This window comes from Mya arenaria, chromosome 15 (genome assembly GCF_026914265.1).
Source record: "Mya arenaria isolate MELC-2E11 chromosome 15, ASM2691426v1".
Lineage (NCBI taxonomy): Eukaryota > Metazoa > Mollusca > Bivalvia > Myida > Myidae > Mya > Mya arenaria.
This window is the reverse complement of record NC_069136.1, coordinates 25,203,605-25,231,500: the sequence shown is the minus strand read 5'-3', so window position 1 is coordinate 25,231,500 and position 27,896 is coordinate 25,203,605. Positions and strand designations below refer to the sequence as shown.

Sequence of the window (27,896 nt, the reverse complement as noted above, 5' to 3'; positions counted from 1 at the left end):
AATAATATAAATCTAAGGATAAGCGCTTCTACGATTTACAAAATCATATTGCATGAACACACAAAACCAACAATACGTTTAAGGATTGATCCTTATTTCTTGTAACATGTTTGTAACATGTTTATTTCTTGTAATATGTTTAGGTGATTTTGAATGAGTCATAGGTTTTAGATTATTCTCTTTACAAGTACTGATTTCCGGGAAGAAATATTAGTACTTAAATATTTTGTTATGCGTATAAAATAATTTATATCTAATTACAAGCAGCGCGTTTAAAGTCCTAGCATGAATCAAAATAAAATGTTTGGATTATTGACTTGCTTTTATACATGGAATATTCTCTTCAGTGTCGCTGGTAAGTGTATTAAAATGCAATTTAGTAGAATTTGTTTTAAATCATATATGATATTTTTTTAAATTTCAGGTAAACGCACAAGTAAATTATAAACGTCATTTTCGGTATGATATCATTTTGGCCCAGTTTTGAAAACTAATGTCAATTTATTATTTTATTTGATGAATTTAAAGCTGCACTTTCGCAGATTTGCCGTCTTGGCAACTTTTTATGTCTTGTCTTAGAATGAGCCAATTTTTGCAAAAATATCTGAAAATAAGTGTAATAAGACTGCTGACAAAAATCAGGTCGCATTTTTTTACATTTCCGTTCGAAAACTATTGTTTATAACTTAAAGCCTTACTAACGCTTTAAGAAAAAACGCATAAAACATCAGCTTCTTAACATAAATATGAAACCTGCGATCTGATATTTTTTGTCACCAGTCTTATATGACTGGTATCCATGCATTTTCGCAAAAATTGGCTCGTTCCAAGACAAAAAATAAAAAAGCTGTCAAAACGGTCAATCTGTGAGAGTGCAGCTTTAAAACATGGAAAAAAGATAAGACAACAAGTTTGTGTCAGTGAAACATTGTCCCGATCATGGGAACGTTCTCTTAGGTTCTTAGGGTCACGATTACGTACAGGCTCAAATTCTAGATTCAGACTCAGAGAAACACTAATATTTTATTTTAATTGTTATATTGAATCATCTTGGTTCCATTCGATTTACTAAAATACACGTGAAAACGTGAAATACATCATCTCATCATCTATACTTAACAAAGATGTTTACAAACAAATAAAGATTTGCAGTTTTGCCACTTGAGTCTGGGACAGTGGTTATGAACAGTCTCAAGTCTGAGTTCAGACTCAAGACTCAATATGGCAAAACTTCATTTGATTGTTATTTTCCTTCTATCAAAGCATTTATGGTGAAATTTGCTGAAATGTATTACTATTTGAATGTTTTACTACTGTTTACCTACATTTTTGTAAAAGAAATGGAATAAATATGATTTGTTTGTTCCTTCTTAAAATATGCTTTTCTGAGTCTGAGTCTAACTTGGGAGTTGAGACTGTTCGTAATCATGGCTCAAGTGCCTGTGTCTACCGAGGAAGCGGACCCGAACGTGATTCCATTCAGCTTATAGCTATTTTCATCGCACTAAATTAAATCAGTATAAACTAGAATTGTATGTGTTAAGTGATTTACATATCAAATGGAAAGGTCAGATCTTTCTTAGTGTTTGCGCGAATGTCTCTGCCAATTGCATCGCCATACCATGGGTTCCGATGTAAATTTTTAAAAAGAAATCTACCGAAACGGCCGGTAAAGTTCCAATTAGGCATATTTCGTTTTATTAATGCACCAATCAATTGTTACCTCGCCCACCCCCAGGTCCGGGTGTATACCGGGAATAGCATAGGAAATGGGCCATGTTTATACTTTTCATGTGGCCCCCCAGTGCCGAGTGAATGCGGTGGTTTTGTTTTCATACCAAATATAGAGGGGAATGGGCCTTACCTAGATGTCCCCGGGGTGTGGGGGCATTTTGGCGGGGATTTTACCCGGGATTTGCTGGACCGTAAGTCAAAGTTCCCGTTTTTCCCCGGACCTGGGGCGTGGTTACAATTGAGTGGTGCATAAATATGGTGTTAATTGACTCACGCATGTGTGCTGGCTAGTAAAGAGCCATTGGCGTCAGTACCAAGAAATTAAATATTTATAGTTGCTATATTGAACAATAAAGTGGGCAGCCAGACCGCAGTTTTATCACTTTTGGTTTATTTCTACTCAATGTACCACACAGTAACAACATTCTCATGTCTTGTATAGGCGGTGCAAACGACGATAACGGCTATGACGACTATAACGTCTACATGTATGACGACTATAGCGGCAATGACGACCATAATAAACAGACGGAACCATCAAACGGGATAACAAACTCAACAATTACACAAATCCAATCAAAGCCTTGTTTGAATTGTTCATCGCGCCAAGACTGTGTAGATGGCAAATGTCTGCCCAAGTGTCCAGACGGCTTTACTGGCAATTTCTGTAATGTGAGGTGTTTTGAGCGTTGCCTGTCATGTCGGCGGGAGGATCCATACCTGTGTTTAGATTGTAGGATAGGATGGTATGGCTATGAAAAAAAAGTCGAAGGGATAATTGAAGTATATAACTGTAATTCACAGTGTCCAAACAACTGTGCTAATAATACTTGTGAACGAAGACTAGGACACTGTGATAGTGACCTTGGTTGTAAATCGTCCTTTCACGGCCGCAAGTGCGAACAAAATTGTTCTGAACACTGCAATGATGGTGTTTGTGCCAAGATAACTGAGGAGTGCTTGCATGGATGCAACGGTGGCTACAGAGGAAGGAAATGCCAGTGTCCACCCTCACATTTGTGCCAGAGATGCTCCTTAGACTTGAATAAATGCGTGAAATGCATTAATGGACGTTGGGGCGATCGCTGTTTGCAGAGTTGTTCCCCCTGGTGTTTAAACCAGACATGTTCGACTACAGATGGGACGTGTGTTTACGGGTGTAGAAACAAGATGTATGGACCAATGTGTTCGAATGACTGCCCCTCTACTTGTGACGTACAGACTGATAGACCGACTTGCTATACTACAGACGGAAGTTGCATACAGGTCAGTTGTTCATTTGGAGATCAGCAGTAGTTAATTCCTGCTAAACCAAATAAGGTCATTAATATAAATGGGTGGCTTCCAACAAGTTTTTACTTAAATTAGTTTAAAGGTTGGCAAAATTAAACAGAGTTTGTATAACAATTGTATAAAGCCGGTCAATTCGTTGGTTTGGTAAAATTTAGTCGAAATGTTAATTGATTGATCAATATTTATCAAAAAATGGCCGTGTCTTCATTGATGTTCACTCAGATTCAAAATTATTGCCACTGTCCCACATTGCCAATGTCCTATAATGAGTCAATACTGTTGCCAATGTCCTATAATGAGACATTATTATTGCCGATGTCCAATAATGAGTCAAAATAATTGCTAATGTCATATAATGAGTCAATGATATTGCCAAGGTCCCATAAAGAGTCAATATTATTGCTTATGTCCTATAATGGGTAAATAATAGTGCCTATGTCCTATAATGAGTCAATAATGTTGTTAATGTCCTGTAATGAGTCGATATTATTGCTAATACATAAGATATGTCAATTTTACAGCCTATGTCATATAATACGAAAATATTATTGCAAAATTCCTATAACGAGTCATTAGTATTGCCAATGTCCTAAAACGAGTTAATAGTATTGCCAATGTCCTATAACGAGTCAATAGTATTGCCAATGTCCTATAATGAGTCGATAGTATTTCCCAATGTCGTATAATGAGTCAATAGTATTGTCAATGTACTATAACGAGTCAATAGTATTGTCAATGTACTATAACGAGTCAATAGTATTGCCAATGTCCAATGTACTATAACGAGTCAAAAGTATTGCCAATGTCCTATAATGAGTCAATAGTATTGTCAATGTACTATAACGAGTCAATAGTATTGCCAATGTCCAATGTACTATAACGAGTAAAAAGTATTGCCAATGTCCTATAACGAGTCAAAAGTATTGCCAATGTCCTATAACGAGTCAATACTATTGCCAATGTCCTATAACGAGTCATTAGAATTGCCAATGTCAAATAACGAGTCAATTGTATTGCTAATGTCCTAAAACGAGTCAATAGAGTTTCCAATGTCCTATAATGCGTCAATAGTATTGCCAATGTCAAATAATGAGTCAGTAGTATTGCCAGTGTCCTATAATGAGTCAATAGTATTGCCAATGTCAAATAATGAGTCAGTAGTATTGCCAGTGTCCTATAATGAGTCAATAGTATTGCCAATGTTATATACTGTAGGTAACAGAGCTTGTTCATGTGGATTGAATTGTTTTAAAACAGGGTTGCCTTGATGGGTATTATGGCAGACTATGTGAACATAAATGTGTCGGTTGTGTCAACAACACGTGTGCACAGGAAACCGGCGCATGCGTAGAAGGCTGTATTTTTGGGTTCCTGTTGGAAAACAAAACATGCAAAGGTACGTTGAAAGAAGTTTCACCATTATAATTATCAGCTATACTGAATAAAAATTATGTGGCAAGTTCTTTTTAAGCATGCATCAGTTTTTATAAATACCTATATTGTTTTGTAATGTCAATGCAAGTGTATGTAAATAACGAAAAACGCCTTTTTTCAAAGTTAATTAAATACCAACAATTATCAGCTTTTACCGCATCGGCACAAAATTTACATCACAATTTTTCATTTGTTTCAAAAAAGTTTTCACCAAAATGCTTCATTTGGTATGTATGAACTATTTAAGCCCCACCACCATCTTCCGTCAAGACTCAACCCAGTCCAATACAAGAGAAGATAGAGATCCATGTCGGTGCCGGCACAGGGGGAGCCGCTCTTCTGATCATCGTCGTCGTCGTGGTTGTGCTGAAACGCAAAAGGTGAAACCATATTTTCACTATTTTGACATTATACATCTATCAATGTGTTGGACCACCGGGGGTGGGGGGGGGGGGGGGTCACAACCAGGGGATATAGAAAAAACTGGTAAGAATGTTGTCTATATCTTAACATTGGAGCAGGGAAATTTGTAAAAACCTGTGTTCGGTCCAGGCACCATATGCTCATGAAAATCTAGATCATTAAGTCTTTTTCCCATTGGGCCTTCTCGCCGAGCTTTTCAAAATCCCGTCTCTCGAAAATTGGCAGTTGTATAAAATCCCCTATACATTCCTCCATTGGAGAAACACTTTGATGGTTGCATTAGGATGTCACATCTTTCCTCGATAATGTCTCCTTGATAATGACATGCTTGCGATGAGGCGTGGCAAGTTTTTTTATCATTTGCACTAAGATAAGACTAATTTCAGAATTATGGCCGGTTGCTTTACTTTTCTCAACCGAGATTAAAACAGAGTATTTCCATTATAAGTTTACAGTTAGCTTCTATAGTATATAGTCATTACCGATGGATTTTCAAACTCAATCATTTTTTTTTTAAATCGAAAAAATATATAATAATTCCAAACTAAAAATTATTACACCAAAAATGTGAATTCTTAATGATTAAGAATGGGTGGAGTTAGCGTAGCTGACTTAACTGACTAATCTAACTGACTTAGAATACCACCTCATTGGTTGATACATTGACAACGCAAAATCTGACACAGGGATTGTGTATCGGATGAGTGGCAGTGGACGAAACTTTTAAACACCCGCGAAAGATGAAGTTCTTAGTGATTTTACGTATAACTTAATGATTGTCTATCTTTTTTTTCTTTTTTTTTTCTTTTTTTTTCATATGATTTATTTCATATGTTTTGCATTTTGGCTATAGATGATATGTCATTTAATGCTGAATAAATATTATGTTATGTTATGTTATGATTGTCTATCTGCAATTTCATTGGCTGAAAATGTAGGTTGTATTCTAATTAATGTTTACGTTTTTTTCTTCATGTTATCACTTAATGGAATTGTTGTTTGTTAATTACTTCGTCCGGGTTAGTCATATAGGTTGTATTCTAATTATTGTTTACGTTTTATTTCTCAGTTGATCACTTAATTAATAGAATTGTTGTTTGTTAATTACTTCGTCCGGATTAGTCATCGCCTCCGGAAATGCATCAATTAATAACATATCGTCAGCAATAATAGTTGTAAAATTAAAGTTCATACATTCGTTATCGAACGTATGTTTACTAACATTTTTTTTTAGAATTTTCAGACGGAGGAGAACGCCCAAAGACAAAAACGAAACTGCTGTCACCAATGTGACGTATACCGACCATGCTGATGATGAAAGTATTTCATTTTTAATTCCAACTATCCCATACATAAAGATAACAGTTTTCAACAGATACATATTTAAAAAATGCTATATGGAACTCTTTATGACATTTGATCAAATTTGCTTTCCTTTAATTCATAGAAATTCTTGCTTGTGAAACATTTCACTTGACTTTAACATAATGTTGAATCTCGTTATGTCGAACTCTGTTATCTCGCTGCTCTGGTTACGTCGAACTTCCCCAAATATGTTGGGTTAATTTATACATTTTTTTGTTTTCGGTTATATCGAAATTCCGTTATCCCGAACTGTTTCCCGAGGTCAAAGCGACTTCGACATAGCAAGTTTTTGACTATATATATCTGATACCGAGTTGTGGTACCTACTGTCGTCGTCAAATAGTTTTTGTGACGTCTCCTCGTGATTTTTTTTATGAAATATGTACTCAAATTGCAGATTATATACTGATAACATTACAAACCAGTTTGAAGGGGGGGGGGGGCGGCGGGGGTATATTTGAATCCCCACAATAGAGTCGCTCGGGGGGAGGGTTATAAACACAAGTTTGTGCAGCGAACTTCTCCTATACTTTAAAGTTATCATTCTGATACTTGGTACACATAACCAACTGCCGGACATTTATTTATTTTATTATTATTTGCGTAAATGTCTGGAAATTAGTGATATAAAACTGCTGTCCAAAGATCTGATCGCTGTTCTTCATATTTACGTTCAAAATTTGAAGTTAAGCCAAACTACACATGTTTCTTAAAGCGTATGTCATAGTGCATTATATGATAATAATAATAATAATAACAATAATATTAATATAAATAATAATAATTATTATTATTAGGGATGGCAACGAGTAGTAAAATTGGTACTCGAGTACTCGGACAATCTTTCGATCGAGTACTCGGGTACTCAATTACTCGGAAAAAATGATTTTGTTTTTTTGGAAAGACAAGATCGTGTATATATGTACCGTTCATGGCGTGTATTGCCATTGGCCTACAAAACAAAATTCACCACTTTTATGTCATCAGATTCAAGAAAAAACATTACGAAATATTAGTAAATTTTTGTACTTTGCATTTATATTAAGATCACAAAATTAATATGATGTGATAACTAAAACCATTGTTACGAATATGTAAGAAATTATACAACATCTCTTTATTGACCATGTCTTTGCTTTTTACGACAAAGTGATATAATTTATGTTGGCTATGAATGTGTAAACGTTTAATGCTGAATAAATGTAATGTTATGTTATGTTATGGTATGTACCATTCATGGCGTATATTGTGCGTTGGTCTTATAACTGGTCATTGTCATCGAAAATTAGACTTTCATTATTTACTTTAACAGAAAATTTTATAAAATGAATACAAATGCTGTTTCATGCTTTTTGTCTTTTTCATTTCACTTTAATGATTTTACATATAAGTATGCTCTGCAAATTAGCTTCAATATAGCTTGAAAGTTTAACCCGGATTTTATTCGAGCGTCTAGATAGTCGAGATTTATAATGAACATCAATCAGAATTACAATGAACGAAAATTAATAGCATACATAAGAATAAAGAACGAAATACTTCGTACTGTATTATTGTTGTTTACCTCATTAATATATTCTTCATTTAAGATATCAACCAATCAATTGTAATAATCATTGCCCATTAAGAAATCAATGCTCGTAACGGTCGTTACTCGTTCGTTCGTCAGCATGAAAGGACTCTAATCGGTAAACAATAGAATTGTAAAGTTGAAAGTTCTGCTATCAAAACTTCGCTAATTGACATTAGTGCTAATTAGAAATAGGGGCCCTTTGTTGACAGTTTGCAACTCTCAACTAATTTATAAGGGTCAACTGTGTACACAGCGGGGATTAGAGGGACCGTAAATTGTCCTCTTGGCAACTAACCAGATCTGTTACTTCGTCTGTAAATTTTGTCTGTGTATTTTGTAATTTTTTATAGATTTTTTTCCGGGTACTCGAGTAGTGATTTGGTACTCGAGTACTCGGACGTTCGATCGAGTACTCGGGTACTCGTTGCCATCCCTAATAATTATAAATAATAATAATAATGACTTTATTTCATGCAGATAACACATTTAGTTCCATAAGTATCTTGTTTACAATGTGGTCTTCAATAGATTCTACAAACATATAAGTATTCATTTCTCATTCAAACAATAACAAACAAGACGACATTCAAACACAACATATACAGTACATTTCGAGCGTAAATACGAAAACTGCGATCTGCTCTTTCGTAAGCATCTTATATCACTGTTTTCCAAATATTAATTATTATTATTATTATCATTATTAATTTTCCAAAAAAAAAATAATAACGGCCAATCTCTTTGAGTGCAGCTTTAAGGGTCATTTTGTCTTGAAACAAACAAACAGTGTTTAAACGGCCAATCTCTGAGAGTGCAGCTTTAGGGGCCATTTGGTCTTGAAACAAACAAACAGTGTTTAAACGGCCAATCTCTGAGAGTGCAGCTTTAGGGGCCATTTGGTCTTGATTTTTACACTTATGGGTATAGCGATGTTAGCAAGTATTACTCGGATACCTGGTACACATTACCAACTGCCGAACGTATATTGCGTTAACTATGATAGGCCATTTTGTCTTAGAACTTTGGGCTATAGTGAACTTCTCATTATTCTATTCTGTTATACCTTGTCTCATTCATGATAACAGAAAATATTTATCAATGTGATTACGCGGTGAAATAAATGTCCTAGGTTCTAGTGGACATTTCCGGATAATAATGAGAAGTTCGTAATTTGAATAAAGTTTAATTATTTTCCACAATAATGTAAATTTCCTGTTATTGTTTTTCTTCACAAGTTGCATTGATATTGAGAACATCACATATTATACATGTAATTGAAAATAATTATTAAAGTTCCTGTCTTATTCTTTAGTTCTACTTCTGTTATTTTGAGCCAGCGAGAATATCGAGCCAAGCGATATCGAGCCAACGAGTTTTGACTGTAATTGAAAAGAATTATAAAAAAGTTTCTGTCTTATTCTTTAGTTCTACTTCTGTTATTTTGAGCCAACGAGAATATCGAGCCAAGCGATATCGAGCCAACGAGTTTTGACTGTAATTTAAAAGAATTATTAAAGTTCCTGTCCAATTCTTCATCATTATTATTTTGACAGTAGTAGGATGCGCTCCCGACTTAGCTGTGTATCAAAGACGTTATAAATCGCCATTGAGACGGCTGCTTGGCGTCACTTGACCGGGAGCGTGCTGTAAAACAGAAATTTTAATCAACAAGATAATAATATATTTGAAACGTTTTACAGAAAATGAATGACCTTGTTCAGACTGCACATATTAAATGTCTGGTTTCATTCATAACTCTTCAACTCAACAATATTATTTTGACTGTAGAACGATGCGCTCCCGGCTGAGCTGTTTAAAAACGCTATATTACGTTATTGAAAAGGTTTCTTGGTGTCATTTTACCCGGAGCGCATTGAAACACAGAAATTATAATATACATGATAAAATATATTTTAAACGCCTACAGAATATTGAGGGGGCTGTTCACACTGCACCCACACTCCGGGTCTTCTCTTTTCCGTAAAGCATAAAACATAAACACTTATTTATACTCAGCGGTAAGATGACATTAGTGTCCTCTCAACAACTCCGCTACTGATGGAAGAATTGCAAACAAAACTTTGTATAAATGTCGACTATAAAACTCTCCCCCCACACACGCATGCACGAACGCACACACGCACAGACACACACACACACACGCACACACGCACGCACGCATGCACACACTCACTTAGGCTAGCACGAGCGCGCACACACGCACGCACTCACGCACACACGCACGCACACACACACACACCACCACCACCACCACCAGCACATAACAAATGCCTTCCGTTTACATTTTAACAACTGTTCGCAATTTACTCGCTAATTTTCTGCATGTCGTGAAAATAATAGTTTTCTGTTTGCGCCTCTCTTTAAACTTTATGATACGTCGGAGATAGCGCGTCTCTTCCAATTAATCCATTTTGTTCTGATAGCCGACCAAAGTACCAGACAAAACTGCCATAAGTTACTGTAAGAAGGATACCGCCAGATTTAAACAGCAATAAACATGTCGCTGTTTTCATATCAATGTGCTTTATAACTGGGAGTAGGATTAAATTTGTTATTGGTCCCAGTTTATACTGAGAAGGATCGCGTGTAGACCGATATATTATACTTTTAAGATCTCGTAATAGTCCACTATATGTGTAACATTCGAAACAAGCAACGTTAGAGTATAGATGTAGGATCTTATAATACAATAGAGTTATTAGTACTGCGTTTTGATCCGGGAGGTTGTATTCGACTCGAGTGGATTTTTGCGGATTCAGAAATCACGAGGCGGAAGCCGAGTGAAATAAAAATCTGCAAAAATCCACGAGAGTCGAATACGACATTCCGAATCAAAACGCAGTACTAATATCCCTTTCATTATAGACATGACTGGTTAGATAACTTAAAAGTCTCATTTTTTCATAATAAATCATTATGTCATTTTAACGACGCACTATTTGTTCTATGACGTCATTTTAACATCGCGCAACGATACTTGTTATGATGTGACGTCACAAAAGTGGAATACGGCCGTATCGCACTAGAGAGTAGAGTGGAATACGGACTACCGTTTTTTGCGATATGTATTGCGAGTGAATTTATGATGGGTATATAATAAAACGTTTTATAAAACTCGATACGTAAACGTCATAGAACTTGCTAAAGGCCATCGTCGGCATCCACGGTATTTTATTGCGCTACATTTTATAAATAAATTTCGGCATTGGTACTTTGTTATTTATGGTTACAAGCTTTTCTTAGACAAAATCGCCCATGGAACACAACGAAGCATAGCGTTGTAGTGAATCGGGGGTTTCCGATGATGGCCAAAGACTCGCTTTTTAACTTTCCGTTCCATATGTTACGTATTAAACTATTAAATGACAATTACTGTTCGATCCTAATTATCTGGTATTGCAAGTCCAATATTGGGCAGATTATTCGGAACGTAAGAGAGTTAACATTACGTTCAACGAGATCCTTGTTAACTTTCCAACGTTAAATGTTAGATGGTGCGCTTATGTATCTAAAAAATAAACAAGAGCAGCTGAAAAAGTTGTCTCCAAATCTTGTGAGAAATAATGCAGATCACAAGGGTATCTATGGAGATATTTGTAAAGATTGTAAAGACGTGACGCTTTCAAAGTTGTGAACTGGAACAAGCGTTTGGACAATCAGTCCATTGTACACTAAATATCCGTATGCGTGTCATATACTTCAGGGACGGGCCCAGGATTTTACGTTAAGGTTATGGACCCCCCCCCCCCTCCTCAGCATCGAAATTTATTTTGTTTAACCTTAAAGTGTTGGCATGGGGTAACAATGTCTAGTCCGAACTGGTGAAAAAGTTCACTTGGGCGATTAAGTGGGGGGGGGGGGGGGCGGAATGTCGTACATGTATCTTTCTTCAAGTAAAGTGAAACAATCCCACTGATCAACCGACTAAAATAGTATTTGTTTTCTTTTATGTTTTTTTTTTAAATAAACAAAAACAATAGTTATCTTTTCAAAAGCATTTCAATCCGACGCAAAACGTCCTATTTCGTGCGCGTAGGAAAGCGGAAATACTTACGCGCATCCGTACAAGGCTACTCTGTGTTATGGAATCAGAAAAGACTTAGTGTAATACGGTAATTCTGTTGTTTTTATGTTTAAATCATTCAATATTATACACGGAATTTGAACAGTTATGAAAAAAAATATCTTTCATTTTCAGATCTCTATGATCAAATACCAGAAAATCCTGAAATCAACGAATACAGTTATATTGCGAGTAACCAGCTTGGAGACAGGTGTTCAACGAAGTATTCGTTCAGCTCACCAATTTATAACCACGATGGCACAAACACGGAACGTGAGGCAACATCTGCTACTGGGTCTTCAGCAGATTATTTAACTCCACTGTCCAGAGGGGCAACGTGTACAACTGGGTCTTCGGTTGATTATTTAACTCCGCTTTCTAAAGGCGTGGCGGGGAACCAGCGAAATACATCAAATGTAAGTTATCCTGAAAGCGGGGTTGTCCGGGAAGGGAAGTGGTTAGCGCACTCGCTTCCGACCTTGGCGAATCGGGTTCGATCTTCGGCCTGTGTGCATGTGAGTTTGGTTAGTGGTCACCAAGCCGGACAAGTTGGTTTTCTCTGGGCTTGGTTTCTTTCTTGGTTTTCCCCCCACGAGACAAGACCACACTCTCGCGTAACATCATGCCAACTATCCTCGGCACCCTAGCGTATCATAACCTATATGATACCCTGGGAAAATTGGCTAGGAAACTTCGAAAATCTTGAATATTTATAAGCATTTTCCGAGCAATGAAATAGCCGAAAACAAAAAGGAAAGAATCTCCTTTGTGAAGAGCTATCGGCATCCTGCCTAAAACGATTTGTAAGCCGTGAATTCATTGGATTATTAAGAATCGAGTTTACATCACGGCCATTTCTTCACCACATGAGGTGTGTCTCATGCGACCAATCAAGCAACTGGATTTCACCTTATTAATTATTCATAAGTACAAAATTATAACAGCTGATTTGCCCAGGGTATCATATAGGTTATGATACGCCGGGGTGCCGAGGATGCATACCAATGAGACTGATTAATGTAATGTTGTAATCATCGTTGTAAAAACTTAAAATAAAAAAGTGAGTCGAGTAAAATTGATGAAACAAATAATCATAAAAACGATGCATGTCTATATATCTTACATTCTTGTAAATTTGATAAAACAAAATGCCAATCTAGTGAATACTCTAATTAAACTTTATGATTCTAAAATTTATCTCGACATACTATGAATAGTTGAAATGAATGCGCCCCTAGACCCCCCCCCCCCCCACCGATGGTCGCTGTTAGAAAAAGTGAGCAAAAATATATTTAATTCATCGTGTTTGGAATTCTATTTTTTTCTGTTCCAGGTACAGTCGGGAATGTACGATGAAGTTCAATCATACTGCTGATTTAACATACGGATGTGCTTTTTATATGTGAAAATCTATATTTCGGCTGCTCGAACACACGGATGAGCCATTTATATGGACATTGAAGTTCGATAGTTCGGCTGCTGTAACACACTGATGAGACATTGAAGTTTGATAGTTTATGGGCGCTGAAGTTCAATCAATCGACTGCTGGAATATACGGATGTGCCATTTAGAAAACGTTGGGCTAGTTTAACAAATACATGAGCCATTTTAAAAAAATAAGTTCAATATTTCGTCTGGTCTAACATACAGATGAGCTTTTTAAATGTAAAATGTCTAATAGTTCGGTTGGTTTAATATACGGATGGGTCACTTAAACAATGCCACAGAAAATATATTTCTGTGTTGGTTTTTGCCATATACACAAAGTAACAGTGGTCTAGTGGTTTAAGTTTCCGTCATAACCCATGTGATGTGGACTAAGTGTCCAAATTCGAGCTAAAAACTAGTATGAACAAGAAAGTAAAGTATACTTCTAGTAAAGATCTGTCTAGTAAGACGACCGACCCGGAGAAGCAAGTGTTGATAAAAATCTGATAGAGGTCTTCAAAAATTAAAGCATTGTTTTTGACTCATTTTAAACTTGTAATGTATCCTTTTTTGTCTCAATTTTCTCCAAAGATGTGTTACATTTATTCCGCATTAACGTCATATCTCGTCTATTCGCATTCAATCTGTATACAAAAAAACCCACATGTTATTTCTAGTTAACTGACACCATGATCATTGGAGCACAACTGCAATTTTGGAAGAAAAATGCATCATTAAATTTAACAATTCCAACTCATAAGAATGTCCCATGATTATAACGAATTATAATGAAGTTAAAAATGATTTGTTTTCAGAGTGTAGTATTTTGTTTATGGGATTGCTACTTGAAAAGTTCATGTTTACAGGAAATAAAAATATATAAATCTTTGAGAGTATTAAGGTAGTATCAATTACTGTGCAGATTGCAATTAATGATAATATTCATACACATTTTTATCGATTTCAATGATATCGATTTAGTTCAGTCTTTGTATATGTTCTTTCCCACGTTTGAATATATGTAATGAATAAAGTGGGAAATAATTGAATTGGTCCTTACAAACATGTTATGATAGTGAACATGTTAAAATTTGACCATTTTTATGTTTGCTTTTTTACAATAATGATACAGTCGAAAGGGGGTTCGACCGTATGCCCTGATATAGGTCCTTGGGTTTGATAAATAATCCCGGGCCCAAATTTCTCAAAATTTCTTAAGCGTAACCCACTTAAGTATCTTATCCAATGTAGAAAATACTTACTTAAATATAAGTTTATTCAACAAAACATTTTTTATCTTATTTATCTCAAATTTTATTTCCATTAAAAGTTTCAACACTCTTTAAAATGAGATTGTTACACAACTTATATAAAATCAAAAATAGTGTGCTAAGCTTGATCCCGTTATAAGGGGCTTAAGACGTTTAAGAAATTGGGCCCTGGTCTTAAAAACGCCTACCTACCCTATTTGTGGAGATGTAAGTGTGCAAAATGAATCATTTTTCTGGCCTAAAGGGACCCTCTCACGTATAAAAGGTTCTGATATTGTACATTTTAAGTGTACGTGTTGCATTTTTTTTATCTCGTTTCAACGACTAAGTATCTCGTTTTAACGACTTCCGTATCTCGTGAACTCGTGTTAACGACTTACGTATCTCATGAAATAGACTTAGTTTTAACGTCCAACGTATCTCGTGAAAAAGACTTAGTATCTCGTTTTAACGACTTACGTATCTCATGAGAAAAACTTAGTATCTCGTTTTAAACGACTTACGTATCTCGTGAAAAAGACTTAATATCTCGTTTTAACGACTTACGTTTCTCGTGAAAAAGACTTAGTGTCTTGTTTTAACGACTTACGTATCTCGTGAAAAAGACTTATTACCTCGTTTTAACGACTTACGTTTCTCGTGAAAAAAAACTTAGTATCTCGTTTTAACGATTCACGTATATTTCTCGTCAATATGGAAAATGTATGATATTCTTTTTAACTTCTAGTGTATTTTTATGAAAAGTACTTCTTTTCTGGAATGTTTTAATTTAAATACAAATTGTCCTTTTTATAACGTTTTATTCTTTATTTTGCATGAAAAAACAACAGATATGAAACATCTTGATAAATAACAAAACATTGTACAATATTAAAGCAATTTTAACAGAAAACACAATAGCTTATTATAAATAATAAAATATCTGCACCAACAATTATAGAGATCCGGGGAACACATCAAGGCAAATGTCATTGTCTCACTTTTTTTTTCTTTCGAAGCGAATCATTTTAAGCTCTGCTTTCCTTTTAATCCGTTTCAATATATCATGTATATAATTGTATATTTATAATAATGAAATCTGATGAAGTTTTTTTCTTTGTGTTGTTGTTGTTGAAGTTTTTTTTCTTTGTGTTATTGTTGTTGTTGTTGTTGTTGTTGTTGATGTTGTTGTTGCGTTTTGTACTATATTCAATAGTATTATTGTTAGAAATGTATATTTCATATAAACAACCACTTTCAGAACATTACATGTGAATCTTGAACGTTCTTAATTCATTCTTTTCAGGTAAAATGTTTGAATCCAGTTCCAAAACATTTTTAGTATTTTGCAATGTCAATGACGTTTCTTCAATTTTTACTTTTAACTTCGGGAATAAACTTTTAATCGTAACCTTTTCTTGCTTTACGTGACAAAAATGTTCCAAATTATCCTCAGTTCGTGTTAACCCACAATGCACGGGTCTTCTATGAAGCACTAGACTGGTGTACGAATATTTCATGTCATCATCCACAATATTCCTAAACCCGACCACTGACGTATGACACGGAAGCGTAACATCCTTCAAAGGGTGAACTTTGTCCATAAGTTTCACAGAATTGTCTTTAGTTGTATATATCTGTAATTTATTCTGTAAAAACTCGTTTAATAAAACAGCTTTACTTGTAGCATACGTGTAACGCTTTTCTATCGGATTGAATTGGACAGCCTTTTCTTCCACTTCTATGACAAATTCATTCATGACATTGACATTATCATAAATGCCCTGTCCAAGCCCACGGCCATCGTCCCGGAAGGTATGTCTGTCCAACATGGTATCCAGCTGACCGGAAGCTAGACTGGCTACTCCGTGCGGCTGTCGGAAGTGGAGGGTCATGCGCAGCCTGTCGTCCTCTAAAAGCGCCATCGTGGTTGCAGGGTAGTAGTTACTAGCTATGGGCTTGGTAGGCATGGTCTCCCTACCGATTAACTGAAATCCGTTTTGATCGGCATAGAAATTATGTCCATTATTGATGCTGGACTTGACTCGATAAATAACCTCCATTTCACGCATGCCGACGGACGCCATATCGGTTGACGTTGAAACGTGCAGGCCGCGCCTCTGAAGGCTATCCGTATTGTAAAGACGGTATTTCTGTGTGAATCCCGGTCTTGTAACAGCCACTTCCGACCACATGCGGCCATAGAAGGTAGTGATAACCGCGTTTCCGGTTTTGAAACCTGTGGCTGGCCCTTCTGGCCCAAATATGTATGCACCACTTCTTTTCGATTTGTAAACCATGAAATCTGCTGTAATATTGATAACATTTCCGCTAGACAAAATCATAGTTTGAAGCAACCCTGTTTTCGAGCTGAACACCACTTTCATGTATTTGTTTTTGAGTTCTATACTTTCTCCAAAAACTTCAGTTTCCTTGACAATAGAATGGTCCATCTCTTTTGGTAACAATTTATACACTTCAATACCAAACGCTTGTATGTCTATCTCAAATGAAGCCATAAAAACACCACCCTTGGTTTCCGTAACTTGCACTTCAATATGGGACTTCTTTGGTGTATTTATTACGAAATGTTTTGATTTCACGTACACGCTTACAATTTCAATTCTTCGTTTTGAAACGGGATTATAAAACACGAGATTAGAACCATCGCCTACGTCTAGTACCCGGTACCGAGGAATGTCGCGACTATTTTCTTTAACAATTACCTCTTGCAGGTGCGCGCTGTTCTGAACTTTACCACGTGACAGAAGTGACGTCAGAATTGTTTTCATGGCAACGTGAGCTCGCGCATGCGCTTTCATCAATCTTGCCTCAAAATCTTGGATCACGTGCGGTAGAGAAGTTCCTGAATAAATATAAAATAAAAAGAAATTGATGAAAAAGTGAGCTTATTATTGAAAGTATGTAATTTTATAGATTGTATATGATGTTCGGTATGTTGTCGATTCAATATATTATAATTGCCCTGGGTATATAATAAATTATATTAATTGAAATATACAAATAGTCGGAATAAGAGAAACACAAACAAGACATACTTCACATGCACAGTATCGCTTATTTTTCTAAATTCGTACCTGTTATTCCGTCGTGATGGAGAAACATGCCCAGCTCCCTTCTAGCGTCCGTCAGAGCACGTGCTGCGTCTCGCTGTCCAGCGTACGTCACACCGTAATACCGGAACGTGCCCGTCACCAACACGTTCAGAACGTCAGCAGCGTGCACGAGCGACCCGATGTCACGTGAAAACGCTTTCAGGAACGGCCTTGATGTGTAATATCCGGTCCAAAACTCGCCCTTCCTTTCAGTATAAGGGAATAAATCGCCAGAAATGACCGGAAAGTCTGAAGAATTTCCAGATGTGGGATTTTTAGATGTTGTCTCTCTTTGTCTAACATTGTCAAAATATTCCGAAACTGTTCCAAATTTTATTTTCATTTTCCACTCCGATTTATTATTGATATAGTCCATAATCTTGTCAAAGTTTACAAATATATTGTCCCACTCTTCTGGCAAAACATATGAGAAATCTTCACCAAGCCCAATGTAAAGACTCCGATACTTGTAAAGATCCCCGGTGATCCTTAGCTGCTTGTAGAACAGTTCCGAGAGTTCAGCAATATTTTGATCAGTAACAGCAACTGCCCTTCTTCCCTTTTCATGAAGGTGAAGATAGTTGAAAATTGAACAAATTTTAGGGTCAGGCCCACAAACATCATCCACCCAATAATTTGTAAAGGGCATCAGGCTCGTTAAAACATCACTTCCGGCGGAAGTCGAATGATACGGCCGCCATAAGAATTCTAGACTCTTCAGTGTCACCAAACGCGCTTTAAGCGGCTGGTTTATCCTTAGAGCTAGGAGGTTCTCCATTCCTGCCTGTCGCCACAAGTAAGGCATTGTTCCGGAGTATCCGAATGGATCGTTCACCCAAGCGGTCCGCGGCCGCACGTGCAGATGTTCCGCCAGCCAAGTGTGCCCTTCGATCAGTTGATCAACAACAGACGCGTAGTGAGTTGACGCTTCATCCGGCATGACCCAACCGCCAAGTACGATTTCCAGTCTACCTGACTTCACCAAGTCACGGACTTTATTCTTTGCTTCATCGTTTATATCTCTGAACCATCTTTCCAAAAATACAGTCTCGGCCCACTGAAATGTCATCTTTGGGTACTTAGTCAATTTCGTTACCATGAGATTCAACGTTTTTGAGGTTTTGTGTTGATAATATTGTTCAAACGTTAGACCATATCCAGGGTCAGCATGTGAAAACGGGACCAAATAAACATTTAAAATCTCTGAATCACTGCTTATCTCTTTAGCTATTTCATCATATTTTCTCACTGGAAAAGGGTAGTTTCCATTCTCATCCGTTGTATAGTTAACAGTTGCAAGTAAGTCATACGTAGAAAACTGGCCTTTTATACCTTTCCACTTGGCCACAACATCACAGACACCGTTAGAAGCCTCTTGTTTAAGATCTTCTGGGATTGCGTCTGTTTTGATTGCCTGAACATCTTCCGTTCTTTTTTTATATGTTATTTCAGATAACGTTTTGTTCGCATGCGTCTTCTGTGCGTGCTTGTCATCATTATCTGAGACCTCTTTAACTTTGGTTCTTATTGGACTTTGTAAAGAAGGCTTCATAAGTGTATTGGATTCTATTAGTGTAGTATCAATAAATATTTTGCTGTCCAATTTTGTCTGACTAGTACTTTCTTTTGAAATACTACTAGCAGAATCATTTACAAAAGCTTTAATTACATTTCCTTTGACATTCTCCTTAATCGTATTAAGAGAGGGTTTCACTGCAGTCGTAGGCAACGTGTCAACAGCGGGCTCCACTGCAGTCGTAGGCAACGTGTCAACAGCGGGTTCAACTGAAGTCATAGGCAACTTGTCAACAGCGGGTTCCACTGCTGCAGTCGTAGGCAACGTGTCAACAGCGGGTTTCACTGCAGTCGTAGGCAACGTGTCAACAGCGGGTTCCACTGCTGCAGTCGTAAGCAACGTGTCAACAGCGGGTTTCACTGCAGTCGTAGGCAACGTGTCAACAGCGGGTTCCACTGCAGTCCTAGGTAACGTGTCAACAGCGGGTTCCACTGCAGTCCTAGGCAACGTGTCAACAGCGGGTTCCATTGCAGTCGTAGGCAACACGTCAACGGCTAGCTCCAATTTTGTCCTTGGTAACGTGTCAACAGCGAGTTCCAATCCTGTCCTTGATAATGTGTCAACAGCGAGCTCCAATCCTGTCCTTTGTAACGTGTCAATAGTCGGCATCGTGTTAATGTCTTTAAACTTTTGAGGAACGTTTGACGGTTTGTTGAAATTCGTTTCAATCGAAACCAGAGGCGTCCTCTGTCGGTTTAAGGTTGTCAGCCATAGGAAACGGATGACGATTATTAGAAGAACTAGGCAGACACATTTGCGAATGAGCTTGCGGTTATTTGAAGATTTTCTCATTGCTGGTTTTCGTTGGATATCTGTAAAGAAAAAGATTCAGTGCAAATTACAATGTTCAAAGGATGTCTTATCTTTCGAAAAAAAAATGGAAAATGCAAGTTATTTCAAGAAAAACATAAAAATAGAACAGAACAGAACATAAACTTATTTCAGTTCAAACATTCAACATAATAATATACAATGAAATAGATCAAAATGATCCTTGATCATTGGCAAGAAATAATACATGCTCATATATGCATGGCGATTAGCGTGTCTATACACGAAACGAAAGAAATTTTAGTATTTAAGTTAACAAGAACACAAGATGGTATATTGTAATGAATACACGAATTTATTTCTAAAGAATATATATGTAAATTAGACCTTGACATGTCAATAGATATTATGTTTTCAAAAGACATTCACGCAAGAGAATACAACTATAATTATACTTAAGCTACAGAGTAAATTGTTTTCTTATTTCAAAAGCTCAATATACAAATACAGCAAGGTTTTTAACTATATTAACATTCTTTGACATGAACAATGGTTTTAACAATAATATCTGGGCAGGTATTTTTGTCTCATTTAGGAATACAAATTCCATTCAAAAAGGAGGTGAAACTCATTTTCGAAAATGTTACATCATCAATGGACACGACCTATCTACAATATCTGCATTATTCCATCTCCCAGTTTCGATACTAAGCCTATGTGATGATAATTTCAATTTGCTGATAATAATATTAACAAGTTTGTCAAACAGTTCAATGTTACGATCAGGAGTAATATTGGACAAAAATTATTTAAATAAATTTTAACGTGTATATTGCCTTTTGCGCTTGATCAGCAAGTGTTTTTGTGGCCTGCATAAAAGAACCTCCTGTTGTAAAAACTATTCCCCAGTAAGTAAAATTATAAACAATTTCAATGGTGGTACCATCATATAAAATGTCCAATGCTCTTGGTAATCTTCCACCTTTTCTAAAAATTAACACTTTTATTTTATTGATATTAACCTTAAGTTTTCATTGTTTGTAGTAATTGCATAATATATCAATATTATATTGAAGTTCCCCTGCAAAATTGGCAAAAATTACAATATCATCTGCGTACATCAGTAAGAAAAATATTCATAACCCAGTATCGACTCCTTTTGCACCTTTCAGGTAAAGTGCATTTTCTAAATCATTGATATAAAGAGAAAACAAAATCGGTGCAAGGCATTCACCCTGCCTAAACCCAAGATGACATTCGAATATTGCACCTATATCATTTTTAAGCTTATCTCTTGTATATATATGGTTGTACATTATAACTCTATAATATTAAAAAGTCTACCACGAAAACTATTCCGTATATCATAAACCAAAGGGTTTCCTTTACAATATAGTCAAATGCTTTAGTAAAATCAATAAATGTGCAGAATAATTGCTTATTTCGGATACAGAAATACAGAAGTCGGATTATAAAATATAAAATAATTCGGCACAATATAAAACAATATATTTGAAACAATTCTTTATTAATTAAACATTTAACTATTTTGAAATGAAATGAAAATAAAAATAATGTAAGTCGCAAACCGTAAATATTCATCCATATTTTAATTTATCGCTATAAATGTAACTAATCACTTACCATAACTTTAACTGCAATGTTTATAATTTTAATGTTGGTTGTGTGGTGAAATTTCGCGTTGACAAAATTAAGGAAGTTGGTGACATACAATTATATGACCTGTGGCAATTGTGTTCGTGAGTTTCGTTAACATACATCCAAAGTATTGATGAGCAATCGACTTAAAAAACAATGGGTGGTTTGGTAAGTCTCTTTATTCGCTTTTATAATTATTTTAGTTCTTGTTATACTCAGTAGAGTTATCATTCGTATGGTCGTACGTTTTCATGAGTGTAAAGGAATTTCAAACGTTTATTTCATGTTGCAAGTTTGATTTGTGACACTCGCTCTTTTATTTTACTATATTTCGTCGTACATTCAGTGACAAGACGACCAAAATATCTCTAACCGAAAGGGCAATAGAAACTTAAATATCTTTCATTATTGTCATAACTTTAACATGTTTTCTATGTAATCAAATAAATAATTTTATTTACAGTATAACTTTGATCTTAATATCGATACAACTGTAGTTATCTGTTTTATTAAACCTTGAAAAATTGCCGCCGGGGACAAATTGTCATTCGTTTTAATATCGACATTTGTGATGTTATCATTATCTATTAGTAAAACAAGTAATTAAATATCTACACTAACGGCAGTATTACCCAACATGTTCATTATTGTACTTTCATTTATTGATATTGGATATATATATATATATTTACGGGCGGACTACAGAAATTGTGCATACAAAAACACCGTTTTTTAATAACGCCTAATATAACATTTTTTTAAAGATGATTTAATTCGGAAAAGTGTCCAGTGCGATAAGGAAGTACCCCTTTTTTGTCGCAGTTAAATTTTAAGTTTCAAACAATTGAGGTAAACAGTATGTATGCATCCAATGATTTGACTTTATTTTATACAATGTTCGTACTATTCGCAGTTTCATATATACATGTCTGTATGAATAATTCGTTTGTGTTGTGCTAAACTTTCTAAAACATCGGTTTAATGAAAGATGGAAATAACGTACACAGCAAATATGTTTATCATGTTTTGCGTATAGACATACTTCATCAATTATATGTAAATCTGCGTGCCTTTCTGTGTTTATTCACGCCCAAGCTGTTGCCGAAGTATTTACCATATATATGAACTGTAACAGATTTCTCGCGTGTTGAATGTATCGTTAAAGCATTACTTACGTATACTGACAAAAACAGAGTTGAATAAATAAGTGCTTTTTGACTGTTATGTTGTTATTTTGGATTTAGAAAGTATCTGTCTTTCGCAGACGTTGCCATAGAGATGATCAGGAGCCAAGTGTCACTTGGCTGGACAGCGGTGGTTGCCGGGTTACAGTTGTGCGCACTAGTCCACGTGACCTGGTACAGCCTCGTTCTCGATACGCGCACCTGCACTTCCTGTGGTCGTCTGATTGTCTCCCTTGGAGAAGTACTGGAAAATTCCACTGCTTTGGGGTCAAGGTCGAGTTTAATCGAGGATGATGATTTTAAATATGATTTTGCTTTTCAAACGTTAGTACCGTTGTTTGGTTTTAATTACAAAGAAACTGATAAAAATATCACTAATGATTATGACAATGTCGACAACGCGAGGGAAAGCAGAGACTATCACTCTCATCCATCGAGTGAACATGATTTCAACAATGTGCCAGTGGATTTATCCTTTAACAAAGATGGATTATACGAGGATTTTGAAGACACTATCGCCATAGAAGGGCAAGTGAATGTAGATATTGGCCTGTGGCTGACGTCCGTGTGCCTGCCAGGCGGCCTGAGGTGCGTCCATCTGTCTCGGAGCCAGGCGGCAGGATTGTTCCGGTCTGTGAGGCCTCTTGCGACATTTCAAGGTAAATGGTTATATGTTCAAACAGTTCACCCAGTGTACCATTAAACTAAAAATGTTATCGAATTATATTATATATGTTGTATATTACTAATTATAAAGTTATGAATTTTGAAAAATATAAAACAGTGTAAAACCCGTTTTATTAATCGACTACATGATTACCTAAGACGAATTATGCAAAAAGCTTTCAGCATAAATTCTTTAAAACTATCATATATACTTCCGTATGATCTTTTAGCACAGCACGATATAAACATTCTGGTTTTCAAAAGCTTATCATCCGCTACAAACAGTTTTTTTTATTATTTTAAGGCACACTTCATTCGGAAATAAAATAATAATTTGAATTGTCAAATGAAATTCAAAAGCTTATTTTAAATATGTATTTTTGCAGGCATGGGCTTATCGAGTAATGTGCGATTGCTTAGAAATATGACCTCAAAAGTGTTAAAATGACCAATAACATTTAATCCTACTCCCAGGGTGAACACACTACACTGTGGGTTAAAACATTTAGAACTATGTTCTGTTTCAGACCACGTTACCTTGATAGCTTTGACAAGATGGCATCCTGGCCACCTTGACATAACATATACAGTCTTGAATACCTTAGACACCCGTAACACTGTCCTTGTTTTAGACTTTGTATTCAAGTAATACTGATCATTCAATTGGTAAGTGTGTTGCTAAACTTACTGGATCAGCTCGAGTCATGACCGACCAAACATAACATAATTCTGGTTCATGTAAAATATGTTTAACACTTGTCTTGTACCAAACCATGTGTCAGAATGTTGTCTGCTACAAGTTTGACCAGACATAACGATCTCTTTGTCGGCGTGACCATTGTTCCCTTGATGGTGTCATTCCGGGTCCAGGCCGACCAGACACAACGCTATCCTAGTTAATTAAAAAATCCCAGATCTAACAAAGTTCTGTTTCAGACAACGTGTCAGAATGTCACCTGCTACTTCTTACGTATGTCGTTGTGACCTTGGTTACCTTGGTGATAACTTTGCTGGACAAGGTCGCGTCAAGGCTAACCAGACATAAAGACACATTAGTTTAGATCAAACACATGTAACGCTGTTTCTTGTTTCAGACCACGTACCAGAGTGTCACCTGCTTCTACTCCTCTCCGTCAGCGTGACCTTGGTAACCTTGGTGATAACCTTACTGGACAAGCTTAAATCAAGGCCGGCCAGACACCATCGGGCGCTTGTGCACATTGGATTTATTTCCAGTATGTATTCAAACACACGTCATATTTACAGATAATACAAGTTCATCTGAGTAAGATCGATGTGTTGATGTTATGCATGATAGCTATCCTAATCAACACCCATAGTGTTTTTGAAAAGGAGTCAATAACATGGTACAATTTATCAAAAGCGGGAATTGGCCTTAATCAGTAATTTCCAAAAAAAAAATAATAAGCTAAATGTGAATAATAAACGCCAGTAACAGCTTTTCCCATGGTATTGTTTAGAATTCGACCGTGCGTTGAAGAGCAGGCATGACGTGCATTTATATTCATTTCAGCTGCCTCGTGCACAGGTTCTGTTCTCGGAGCTGTTACGTCATACGCCATCGTGCTCAGCAGCAGTGACGTCGTTTATCCCAGAATTCCATACGCGCTAGTAATGGCGACGTTGTCGATGTATCTACTGTTGTATACGTCCTATAAATCGCATACATCACTTCGAGAATCAAAGAAAATCAGGCTTGGTTTATGGCAAAGACCTAGATCTACTTTGATAAAAGATGTATGAAATTTTCATATCATGCATCGGGAAGTTCCACAACAGTAATGAAACAGGCGTATGTTGACAAATCATGGACGTCAAAAACCACGCAATAGAATTCAGACAGTTTATATTTGTCATCTGAACACTTACTTTGAGTTAATACTGCACGCCAACATACCGGTCGGCAGATAAATCCTGATGATCAAGTTACAGTCAATATGAAATAACAAACGCACATGCTATGAACAGCTACTGATCGAAGGATAGCGGTCAACGTACGGCGTCGCTGAACACTGTTGTTTTTTTTTATTATTTTTGTTTCAGTACTGTACGGACACCTTCGGGTATGTCCTCGTACACGCATTTCTAACAATAAGCTCGTGAAATGTACTCAGTCTTTAGGGGCAAAACGAGAGGTTAACTTTTTACGATTACTGTGCCGTAAAGAGATATTGTAGTCAGCAGTAGCTCAAGCTAGTACCAGTTCAGTCCCATAATATTTATACCTCAACTTCCATTCCTTAAATGAACTGCCTTTCGGCAATTGCGGTTATCATCCGATGAACGCAACATATTCGGATATGTTCGGATCGCAATTCATCGCATAACAATATGCATGAAAATTGTTGATCTTGTTATTGTTTGTATTGTGTCAGCAGGTCCCGTCAAATATAAATCGACATTTTAGAAAGTGTTAATTTATGATATATTAAAAGTCGTGTTGCTATAAGTGTTTCAAATTTACGTTTAAAAGTGATTTCAAGTGGTTGATCTTTTCCGCGTTATTGTGACGTCATTTGATAAAATGTTTCCGGTTACAGTCGGTCGTTCTATTTTCAGAATGGGTAAATAAGGATTCTTGAAAGGTTTACTTAAATGAAATGACGTATTTTTTTAACAATTGTTGAATGAAATAATGAACTTTTTGTGTAAATATAAGAAATGAATTGTGGGATTGGTGTCATTAGCGGGGATATGAACGCAATTGGGCTGGTCAGTGTACGCGTGGAGTCCTTCGGACTTTGACCAGCCCAATTGCGTTCATACACCGATTATGAAATCAAGCCCGCAATTCATTCCTTAAATGATACACGCAGCAGCGCCATAAAAGGTGTTTAATATTTGAGGTGTGGTTGGACAACTAAATGTACATGTACATATATGTTTACTATTTCAATCCCCACCCTCGTGAAATGGTTTCTTCACTGACTGCTCCAAGGCAGTAACCCCAAGATTCATTTATAACAATATTGTTACAATGTGGCAATTACTACTAGTTTTGATCCAGGAGGTTGTATTCGACTCGAGTGGACTGTTTCATATGCGGATTCACAAGGCGCTAGCCGATGGTAATCAAATCTACAAAAAATCCACGAGAGTCGAATACGACAACATCCGTATCAAAACACAGTACTAACAAGAAAAAAGTTGATGCATAGCATCAAGTCGGCGCAATGAAATAAGCAGAAACACGTGCATGCAGATAACCAAAAATGGTTATTATTTCAATGATAATAGTTGTTTTTATGTTGGGTGTACATATGCTTAAAGGACATTATGGTTAATATTACAATATTGTTACAATAGTTTAAGCACGGAATTATAGATATTCTGGGTTTTTTCCCAAGCTAATCCTCCAGTTAAAACTAAATTATAACAAAATTATACATACGTTTCTTCGGAAGAAATATGGTCTAGTACATAGATTTCAATAACATAAAATTCACCTGTGAATTGTGAATTTCTTGCTTTATATTTTGTATAAATTTTTGTTATACATTTCACTCATATGAGTATTTAGGACGGGGATAAAAATAATAAACATCAAGAGGGAATTATCTAAAGTTCATTCTTTCGAGTGACATTTTCAAAACAAACAATTAAGCTCAAGGTTACATTTTCAAAACTCGGCATTTTTGTCGTCACCAAGGGAGATTACTGCGTAGGAGGTTTACAAACATAACGGATATTGTAATAGTACCATGTAACCTTCATCTATTGATATCAATCGGAACACCTCGGCCTGTATCTATCTCGGAGATGGCCGAGTTGTTATGAATGAATTGGTATTTAAAATCAAAAATTTCAAAATGATAAGCAGGGCTATTATAATTTAAGGTTTCATTATCAATTAAAGAGTAAAGTATTAAAAAACATACAAAAACTTCATATTTTATCACTAAACTATTGAAAGCATTGTTCTGCATTTTATGAACTAGTCCCTAAGTTGGAATATTCTAAAGTAATATCAAATATTCTGGGCGCCGACTAATAATAACCCGCGCAGTGATACTAGTTGTGACGTGACGTCAACAGTGTGGAATGCGGTCGTATTGCACTGGAGTGGAAAACGGACTATCATATTTTGCGGTGTTTTGCGTTTTGAATTACAAAAGATAGGTACATTGTATATAAAAAAAATCATTTATGTGATTTGTGTATGTTAATTAAAATGTGCTGTTGTTTTGTCTCGATGAATGTCAGTTGAGCCTAGGCTTATGTGCCTTTAAACAACTCCAGTGTTATTTTACGATTTCTTAGCCATTGCGTTTTGTTCCAATTGCATTATTAAATAAATGTTTTACAATAAATCGGAACA

The 27,896-nt window shown here is 36.1% G+C and overlaps 3 protein-coding genes across 4 annotated transcripts; 2 read left to right on the top strand and 1 right to left on the bottom strand.

The window, feature by feature from the left end:
* The first annotated feature begins 240 nt into the window (after positions 1-240).
* LOC128219548 (multiple epidermal growth factor-like domains protein 10) lies at positions 241-16,129 on the top strand. 2 transcript variants are annotated; one of them, XM_052927368.1, is made up of 7 exons: positions 241-355; positions 2,177-3,000; positions 4,285-4,423; positions 4,709-4,841; positions 6,128-6,204; positions 12,042-12,322; positions 13,240-16,129. In XM_052927368.1, exons 1-7 carry the CDS (start codon positions 286-288, stop codon positions 13,279-13,281), a joined length of 1,566 nt encoding a protein of 521 aa, XP_052783328.1. In that variant the 5' UTR covers positions 241-285; the 3' UTR covers positions 13,282-16,129. The 2 variants fall into 2 exon arrangements, with proteins under 2 accessions (XP_052783328.1, XP_052783327.1); XM_052927367.1 differs by having other exon boundaries at positions 6,119-6,204.
* On the bottom strand, positions 15,851-19,886 carry LOC128219229 (alpha-mannosidase 2x-like). The gene is made up of 2 exons (XM_052927042.1): positions 17,684-19,886; positions 15,851-17,451 (listed from the first exon to the last, which is right to left on the bottom strand). The coding sequence occupies exons 1-2, from the start codon at positions 19,884-19,886 to the stop codon at positions 15,851-15,853; spliced, it is 3,804 nt and encodes a 1,267-aa protein (XP_052783002.1).
* A 2,522-nt stretch (positions 19,887-22,408) lies between these two features.
* Positions 22,409-27,830, top strand: LOC128220507 (uncharacterized). Its single transcript, XM_052928928.1, has 4 exons — positions 22,409-22,556; positions 22,972-23,550; positions 24,652-24,792; positions 25,092-27,830. The coding sequence occupies exons 2-4, from the start codon at positions 22,986-22,988 to the stop codon at positions 25,319-25,321; spliced, it is 936 nt and encodes a 311-aa protein (XP_052784888.1). The 5' UTR covers positions 22,409-22,556; positions 22,972-22,985; the 3' UTR covers positions 25,322-27,830.
* Positions 27,831-27,896: the final 66 nt, after the last annotated feature.

Bases quoted from the DNA above. Each gene is read 5' to 3' on its own strand.
- LOC128219548 (XM_052927367.1), top strand. From the start codon at position 286: ATGAATCAAAATAAAATGTTTGGATTATTGACTTGCTTTTATACATGG. The intron at 6,205-12,041 runs GTATTTCATTTT...TTTCATTTTCAG, and splicing joins CGACCATGCTGATGATGAAA to ATCTCTATGATCAAATACCA. The intron at 12,323-13,239 runs GTAAGTTATCCT...TTTCTGTTCCAG, and splicing joins ACCAGCGAAATACATCAAAT to GTACAGTCGGGAATGTACGA.
- LOC128219229 (XM_052927042.1), bottom strand. From the start codon at position 19,886: ATGCCGACTATTGACACGTTACAAAGGACAGGATTGGAGCTCGCTGTT. The intron at 17,452-17,683 runs GTACGAATTTAG...ATATTTATTCAG, and splicing joins CCATCACGACGGAATAACAG to GAACTTCTCTACCGCACGTG.
- LOC128220507 (XM_052928928.1), top strand. From the start codon at position 22,986: ATGATCAGGAGCCAAGTGTCACTTGGCTGGACAGCGGTGGTTGCCGGG. The intron at 23,551-24,651 runs GTAAATGGTTAT...TTCTTGTTTCAG, and splicing joins GCCTCTTGCGACATTTCAAG to ACCACGTACCAGAGTGTCAC. The intron at 24,793-25,091 runs GTATGTATTCAA...TATTCATTTCAG, and splicing joins GCACATTGGATTTATTTCCA to CTGCCTCGTGCACAGGTTCT.